The 8138-nt window shown below is 65.6% G+C and overlaps 2 protein-coding genes across 4 annotated transcripts; one reads left to right on the top strand and one right to left on the bottom strand.

Annotated features, from left to right (window-relative positions):
• RFC5 (replication factor C subunit 5) lies at positions 1 to 2751 on the top strand. Of its 2 annotated transcripts, XM_074886915.1 has the most exons (11): positions 1 to 53; positions 150 to 214; positions 326 to 462; positions 560 to 639; positions 967 to 1040; positions 1132 to 1291; positions 1447 to 1528; positions 1662 to 1791; positions 1999 to 2076; positions 2173 to 2227; positions 2460 to 2751. In XM_074886915.1, the coding sequence occupies exons 1-11, from the start codon at positions 22 to 24 to the stop codon at positions 2554 to 2556; spliced, it is 990 nt and encodes a 329-aa protein (XP_074743016.1). In that variant the 5' UTR covers positions 1 to 21; the 3' UTR covers positions 2557 to 2751. The 2 variants fall into 2 exon arrangements, with proteins under 2 accessions (XP_074743016.1, XP_074743015.1); XM_074886914.1 differs by having other exon boundaries at positions 1999 to 2227.
• A 667-nt stretch (positions 2752 to 3418) lies between these two features.
• On the bottom strand, positions 3419 to 7324 carry WSB2 (WD repeat and SOCS box containing 2). Of its 2 annotated transcripts, XR_012631320.1 has the most exons (10): positions 7169 to 7324; positions 6849 to 7020; positions 6507 to 6742; positions 6187 to 6318; positions 5730 to 5830; positions 5309 to 5481; positions 4952 to 5065; positions 4545 to 4655; positions 4357 to 4464; positions 4118 to 4136 (listed from the first exon to the last, which is right to left on the bottom strand). XR_012631320.1 is itself a non-coding variant. In XM_074887359.1 (9 exons), exons 1-9 carry the CDS (start codon positions 7182 to 7184, stop codon positions 3974 to 3976), a joined length of 1215 nt encoding a protein of 404 aa, XP_074743460.1. In that variant the 5' UTR covers positions 7185 to 7324; the 3' UTR covers positions 3419 to 3973. The 2 variants fall into 2 exon arrangements, 1 of the variants encoding a protein (XP_074743460.1); XM_074887359.1 differs by lacking the exon at positions 4545 to 4655 and having other exon boundaries at positions 3419 to 4136.
• Positions 7325 to 8138: the final 814 nt, after the last annotated feature.

Raw genomic sequence — 8138 nt, 5'->3', positions numbered from 1 at the left:
GCTCTCGCGAGACGGCGGAGGATGGCGCGGGCGGGCGGCGGGAACCTCCCGTGGTACGACCGGGACCGGGGGGACGGGGGGGACGGGGGGGAGCGGCGGGCGCTGCCCCGGGCTCACCCCCCCCGCCCGGTGCGCTCTCTCCGGTGCAGGGTGGAGAAGTACCGGCCGCAGGCGCTGTCGGAGCTGGTGTCTCACCGGGATATCCTCAGCACCGGTAAGTAACACCCCCCCCCCGGTAAGTACACACCCCCCGGTAAGTAACCCCCGCCCTGCAACACCGCCGGGGGGTACCGGGCCTCCCCCAAGCCCGTTATCCCGTCTCCAGTGCAGCGGTTCATCAGCGAGGACCGGCTCCCGCACCTTCTCCTCTATGGCCCTCCCGGTACCGGTAAGACCTCGACCATCCTCGCCTGCGCCAGGCAGCTCTACCGGGAGCGCGAGTTTGGCTCCATGGTGCTGGAGGTAAGTGGGGATGGGATGGGGGGGTGACAGCGGGGTCCCCCCCACCCCTGGGTGCATCCTCAGGGAGGGATGGCGGATCCACGCCGTCTCCCTCCAGCTCAACGCCTCCGACGACCGGGGTATCGACATTGTGCGAGGGCCCATCCTGAGCTTCGCCAGCACCAGGACCATCTTTAAGTAAGTGGTGGGTCTGCGCTTCCCAAAGCTCCCCATCCCTTTGCCATCCCCCTGCTGACACAGCCCGCCCCAGCGCTCGGCTCAGGAAGGGGGTCTGGGGGGGCTCCTGGGGTGGGAAGCGGGTGGGAAGGAGCCAGGGGTGCCCGGTGAGCAGGGAGGATGAGGGCGGTAAGGATGAGTGATCAGGATCCAGTCTGGAGGGGAAGGGAAGGCTCCCTGGGAGCGTTCATGGGGGCCAGGCTGGGAATAAGCACCCCCCACTCCCCCTTCTCCAGCACCAAGCCAGCAGCCAGGACCAAAGCCACCCTGTTTTTCTCCCTTTTTAAGGAAAGGCTTCAAGCTCGTCATCCTGGATGAAGCTGACGCCATGACCCAGGATGCTCAGAACGCCCTGAGGCGAGGTGAGGGGTGCTGGGGACCCCACACCAGTGGCACCCCTTCAGCCTTTCCCAGCCCAGCCGAGGTTCAACCTCTCCTCCCTCCTCTTTGCAGTGATCGAGAAGTTCACAGAAAACACCCGCTTTTGCCTCATCTGCAACTACCTCTCCAAGATCATCCCCGCCCTGCAGTCCCGCTGCACACGCTTCCGCTTCGGCCCCCTCACCCCGGAGCTGATGGTGCCCCGGCTGCAGCACGTCATACAGGAGGAGGGGTGAGCCGGGGGCGGCGGGGGGCTCTGCGGCGTCCTCCGGGCCCCCTTTTTCCCCATTCTCCTACACGGGGAGGAGCAGAGGGCTTGGTTTTCCACAGTTATATCTCCCTCCAGCCGCGCTGGCTCCCTCTGCAGCCCCAGGTCTTGTTTTCCAGGGTGGATGTGACTGAGGATGGGATGAAGGCTCTGGTGACCCTCTCGAGCGGTGACATGCGCAGAGCCCTTAATATCTTGCAGGTACAGACTGTGGCCACGGCCACTCTCCTTGTGCAAGCCAGCAGCGGTCAGCCCCACGCAAGCAGCTGCCCCGGAGAGGTCAGTGGAAGAAAGACTGAGCTCTTCATCCTTCCTCCACCCTCCTCTTCCTCAGAGCACCGCCATGGCCTTCGGGAAGGTGACGGAGGAGAACGTCTACACCTGCACGGGACACCCCCTCAAGTCTGACATCTCCAACATCCTTGACTGGATGCTGAACCAGGACTTTTCCACTGCCTATCGCAGTATCCTTTTCCCTCCGCTGGCCCCAGGGTTTAATCCCCGCTGCTATAAATCCTCCTCTTTGCTGAAGCTTCCCATCCTGTGACCTCCTGCTCCGGCTGGGGTGGGTGCTGCTCACTGAGGAGGGCCCTGGGGGTTGTCAGGGGGTAAGGAGTGGGATCTCACAGGGAAAGGCCTGGAAGAAAGCCCTTCACTCACTCTCATCTCAGAAATCATGGAGCTGAAGACGCTGAAGGGCTTGGCCCTGCAGGACATCCTCACCGAGATCCACCTGTTTGTGCACAGAGGTGGGGGCTTGCGGGGGCAGCTCCTGCTGACCCAGCGAGGGACAACCACCTGTGTCCCCCGCCACACCAACGTGCACTGTCTCCTTCTCTCCACAGTTGATTTCCCACCCTCCGTCCGCATCCAGTTGCTGATCAAAATGGCAGATATCGAGTAAGTGTCCACTCACTCCCACCCAGTGTCCCAAAACTCCCCAGCTGGGGGGCTGCCAGTGTGCCCACCCCACCGGGGTCCCCGCTACCGCGCTGTGCCAGGTCTTGGCAGCTGCTGGGCATCGCTGGCAGGCGCTGCAGCCCCTACACACCCATCCCGACCCAGGCTGTCACTTTGTTGGGGTGCAAACAGTGGTGTAACTACCCAAACCTGCCCTTGCCCCGTGCTCCAGGTACCGGCTGGCGGCTGGGACCAGTGAAAAGATTCAGCTGAGCTCCCTCATCGCGGCCTTCCAAGTCACCAGGGACCTGATCGTGGCCGAAGCCTGAGTCCTGCTGGGCTGACCCTCGCTCGCGTTGCCGGAGCTCGTGGAAGCTGGGAGGGACCATCAGCCCCGGGCCCAGCACTGCTCCCGGCAGCTTTCCGCTTCCCTTTTGGAAGCCTTGAGCCCCCAGCCAGGGCGCAAGAGTTGGGCAGAGTTATTTCTAAGCTTCACCAGGAAATACAGCTGCCTCTAAAGCCCAGCAGGTTGCACTTGTCTTTTGTTTTCCTTCCTGTGCAGCAAGGACTGATGGGAGGTCGCTGAAGCTCAGCCCCAGCCCCATTGCAAAGGCGTCGCACCCACACAGGCTGAAGTCTGGCTGCTCTCACCTGCCTGCAAAACCTCCCCCCTCGCAGGGCAGAGCTGCTCACGCGCCGAGCAGTAGAGCCGTGGCCTGTGCCCCCCCCGCTCAGCGGGTCAGCCATGCACAGCAAGCTGCTCGCAAGGGAAAACATCCTGGGGAGCAGTTTAGAGGAGACATTCCCCGTCTTCTCCATCAGCTGGGGTCACAGAACCAGCCCTCTGCCACACAGGGGCCTCAAAGCACGTGCTGGCACTCCAGCCACCAGCTAAGCTGGAGGGAGACAAGCACGCTTCGCGTGCGGCGTGTCTGGACATCGGACTGCTCGAGTGCTGAGCTCCAGCGGGGAGAAAAAGCAGCGGAGGAATGGGAGCTGGGGGCTGCCTGAAGCCTCGTGTCCCACCTTCACGGTGGGCTGATCCTCCCCAGCACCCCCACTGAACACTCGCTGGCCTGCGCCTCAGAGCCGAGTGAGCACCCGCTGCCACCCCGACGGCTGCGGCGGGAGGGCTGGAGCCTGCCCTGCCACGTATCCCCACGTCACCTCTACCAGTCAAGAGGAAAGAGGTGAGGAATCATTTTTTTATTCTGTCGTCGCTGTCGTCTAGTCCGCAGAGACCTGCTCGGGTTTGTCCAGCTCACGCCAGACCAGGAGAGTGGCAGAGCCCGCGCTCCTCCGGGAACTAAGCTACAGTGCGAGCCGGTCCCGGTGAGGGTCGGTTTTGTCAGGGACAGTTGTAGCCCCATATTCGTACGAACGACAAAAGCTCTGCTCACACTGCGGCTGCTAACCTCCAACCCACAACATTGCACTTGGAAGCAAAAGCACCTGCCCCAAAACTTGCAGATAGCAGGGGGACAGGGGGACCCGTGTCCCCTGCGGGGCCACCACAGCTGCACCCCTTGCCCTCTGCATGCATTTTTGCTGGGTTCTAGTATTATTATACGGAAAAATCCCTCCACACTCACAGACGCAGCCCCAGAACAAGGGGAGCAGCACTCTCCCGCCCCACAGCTCACGAATCAGCGAGACATCGTCACCGCGGTGCCTCCTCCGACCCAGGCCAAGCCCTGCAGCCGGGCAGAGGGCTCTCGCCTCTGTGCCCCCACTTTCCGCGCTGCCTTAAAATGTCCGGTAAGTGAGGAATTCCTTCAGCTTCCTGGGAATGGGGAGCGCGAGGACCTGGTACGTCGTCAGGAAGGTGCGCAGAGCTTTGCGACACAAGTGCTTTAGCGACGAGAGGACCCTTGGAGCGGTCCAGAATTGGACGTGGCCATCTCTGGTGCTGCAACGGGACCCAAACAAGCCATGAGCACAAGGCAGAGAGACTCAAGAAAGCTCCGTTACCCCCCCAAAATCCCAAGCTTGCAGCAACTACGCGCTCCCCAGCCCAGGAAACCAGACTGCACCCTCCCAGGGAAGCCCAGAATTTGCTGAGCATACCCAGAGCTGCAGGAGGAGGGAGCAGCCCCACGTTTCTCCACCTTCTTCTCCCAAATACGCACCCTGTGGCAATGAAACCGCCGTGTGGAAAGTACATGCAGCACAGGCCGTTGGTCATGGGAGCAAACGCAACCGGCGACCGCAGCTCCAACGCCCAGATCCTCAGGAGCCTAAGGAGAAAGAGAGGGGACACAATGCCAGGCCCACATCCACGCAGTGCCTGCAGCTAAAAGAAAGCCTCTGGGTTCACCTGAATGCATGCAAACTCTGGAGTAGGATTTTCTTCCCATGGGCTTAGAGCATCCCAGGAGTGTCACAACACGGCAGCAAGGCGGGAGGCACTGTCCCCTGTAGAGCTGAGCTGGATGCAGACAGAGCTAGTGACTGTGCTGAGGGGCACAGCGAGGGAGGGTGACACAGCACGGAGGAGGACAATTGCCCCCCCAGAGGGGCAACAGGGCCCTGACCTTGCTACCCCTTGCCACAGCCAAGCCGCGGTGTCCCAGGCAGCCTTGCCCTCTCCCCTCACACCAGGCATTGGTGGGGACCTGGCACGCGAGGTCTGCTCCCCACTGGCACGTCCTGAGCTCCTGGTTCGTTTTGGTGGTGTCCTGGGACCCCTCTTCCCGCTGGAGGTCCCCAAGGGGGTTCACTCACCTGTCATCCGCCACCGTGGCCAGGTAGAGGCCCTCAGGAGAGAAGCAGACGGAGCGCAGGGAGCTGGTGTGGACTTCGCTGCTGTAGTCCACCACTGAGTGCAAGGGGACGTGGCTGCGGGTGGGGAGAACAAGCCCAGCATCAGCCCCAGGCTGCCATGAGCCCCATCCCCAGCGCTCCGGGGCTGGCAGAGGGGCCAAACCCAGCAAGTCAGAGCCCCCCATCAGCCACTGGAGACAGGGGAGAGGTGGTGGCCATGCCCAGCTAGGAGGGAAGGCCACATTCAGCCCTAACAAACCCCCACAGCATTGTCCTGCCCCCCTTCCACAGTCCCCCACTGGCCCGCCGGCCCCGTACCGCAGCGTCCTCAGCTGCTCGCCAGTGTAGGGGTCCCACATGATGACGCAGGCGTCGTAGGAGGCGGTGACGAGGAGTGCCGAGTCCGGCGAGAAATCACACGACACCACGCTGCTCTGATGCCCCTCCAGCCTCCGGATGAGGGTGTAGGACCGCATGCTCCACAGCAGTGCCTGCAGGACAGGGGCAGGGTCCGAGGCTGGGAGCATCCCTGGCGGGGGGGAATGGAGGAGAAGCATCTCCCCCTTGGGGTTTAAGGCACTGGTCCCAGCTCCTCCCCACAGAACCAGAACAGCCGAGGAGCCAGGGTGGCTCCGACCTGGCCCCTTCTCATAGGGGAACTTCTTGCATGGGGTGGGGGGGACACGGAGGGTGGAGGGAAGCACTGGACACAGGGTATCTCCCATCCCGCAGGACTCACCGACTTCTCTCCGGCCGCAGAGCAGAGCATGCTGCAGTCTGGGGAGATGGAGCAGCAATAGACCCACTGCACGTGGCCTGACAGCACCTGGACCTGCCGCCCTGGGGACGGCAGACGTGCGAGTCACGAGAGAGGATCACGAGAGGCAGCGCTGGGCCCTGCCCCTGCTCTCCCTTCCCTTTCCCAAGAGGGAATGCACATGGGGCTGGGGGGTTCCCCTGGGCAGATCCCAAGCTCTGTCTACTTGCAACCCCTTCCCGCATGTCCCAGGCCCTACTGGAAGGGGACAGTTCTGCTCCGTGATGCAGGACTCTCCACTTCTGCTTTGAATACTGTACCCAAAGATTCTCTCCCACCATCTCCTCTGCCAAGGTGGGTTTCTCCCCACTTCCCCGCAGCAGAACCCAGCCTCAGCCAGGGGTGACCTAACACCAAGGACCTCCCCGTGCGCTCCTACCATCTCTGCTCAGGTCCCAAACGCGCAAAGTCTTGTCCCGTGAGGCTGACACAAGGATGAGGCTTCCATTAGGAGCGAAGCTCAGGTCTCTGACAACATCCTGGTGCCCCAAGAGGCTGAAGAGGAGGTGTCCTGTGCAGAAGAGCCACGCTCAGCACCGTCCCTCCACGGTGGAGGCAGGCAGGCAGCAGCCCCGCTTGGGACAGGGCAGGGGCTCCCGCTCACCCCGGGGAAGTATTTGGGGAAGGATGGAGATGGGATCCCCCTCCAAGGGGGAGCAAGAGGAGAGACACCAGCCTGCAGCCATGCCTGCTGCTCACCTGTCTGCACCTCCCAGACCTTGATCTGCCCGTCGTTGAGCCCGGTGGCCAGGATCAGGCAGGGAAGCCCCACGGCACAGGCAGGCTCCGTCTCCCCGGCCTCTGCTGCCGGCCAGGCGCTGAAGGCCAAGCCCCACACGATCTGGCCGCACTCCAGCGTCTTCTCCTTGGCCGCCCCTCGGCTCCTCGCCTCTGCTTTGCCGCCGCGGCTCTTGCGCTCTGAGGTTTTGCAGGTGCTGGGAGAAAGCAGGGATGGACATTTAACCGCCGGGGCCCCCCAGGATCCCCGCACCCCGGCTCTGTGCACCCCCCGCCTCGATGCAGCCCCCCCCCAGTACTCACAGCTCGGCCTCCTCCAGGGGCCAGGGGATCAGCTTGACCACGCAGTGCCCCTGCGACCAGGCGAACCAGGCGCCGTCGGGGGAGAAGGCCACGCTCCATGTCTCGCAGCTGGATTTCCAGTCGTAGCGCTGGGGCCGGCCCGGCTTCAGCTCCGCCAGCAGCACCGGCTCCTCTGCGCGGCGGCACGGCCACGTTACCCCCCGGCCGCGGCCTCCCCGCGCTCCTCCCGCCCCCTCGGGGCCCGGCGCGGGGGTTCCCGCTCCCCCCGGCCCTCAGCGAGGCCGCCCCGGAGCCCGCCGCCGCTCGCCGCCCCGCCTCACCTCCGCTCGCCTTCATGGCGGCTCCGCGGCCCGGCCCCGCCGCCTCCGCCCGGCCACGGCAAAGCCCCGCCGGGCCGGGCGCGGCCTCCGCGGGCCCAGGCCCAGGCCCAGGCCCAGGGTGGCGGCGCGCTGAGGGCGGCCCCGCTGCCTCCTCCTCCGCCTCCTCCTCCTCCTCCGGCGGCACCGCCCCGCCGGGGCCTGCGCCTGGGCAACGGCAGCCGCGGGCCGGGGGGGGCCGGGGGGGGCCGGGGGTGGCTGCACCACCCCCCCCCCGACACCCGCCCGGGCCCCCCGGGTCAGCGGCAGCGGAGGGGGGGGAGCAGAGCGCGGACCCCCGCGCAGGAGGAGCGGCGGCACCGCCTCAGCGTCCCCGCCGGGCCGGGGGCTCCCCCCGCCCCGGGGTTCTGCCGCGCCCCGAGCCCGGGGGTGGGGTGCGGGCACAGCGCACCCGGGGAACTGGTCGGACGGCAAACAGAGCGCCGAGCGGTGCCGAGGGCTCCCCCCGGGGACACCTTGGTCCCCCGCCCCGCCCGGTGCGCGGGGGCTGGCGGCAGCGGGACACCGAGAGCGCCCGGTGCAGCACCCGCAGCCCCCCGTTTGCAGCCCAGCACAGGCACCCGGGGACCCAGCACCCACACGGGGACACCGCCGGCACTGACCCCCCCGGGGACCCAGCACCCACACGGGGACACCCCCGGCACTGACCCCCCCGGGGACCCAGCACCCACACGGGGACACCCCCGGCACTGACCCCCCCGGGGACCCAGCACCCACACGGTGACACCCCCGGCACTGACCCCCCCCGGGGACCCAGCACCCACACGGGGACACCCCCGGCACTGACCCCCCCGGGGACCCAGCACCCACACGGGGACACCCCCGGCACTGACCCCCCCGGGGACCCAGCACCCACACGGGGACACCCCCGGCACTGATATCCCAGGGACCCAGCACCTGCACGTTGACAACC

This window comes from Strix uralensis, chromosome 17 (assembly GCF_047716275.1).
Source record: "Strix uralensis isolate ZFMK-TIS-50842 chromosome 17, bStrUra1, whole genome shotgun sequence".
Lineage (NCBI taxonomy): Eukaryota > Metazoa > Chordata > Aves > Strigiformes > Strigidae > Strix > Strix uralensis.
This window is presented reverse-complemented; position numbering and strand designations above follow the sequence as displayed.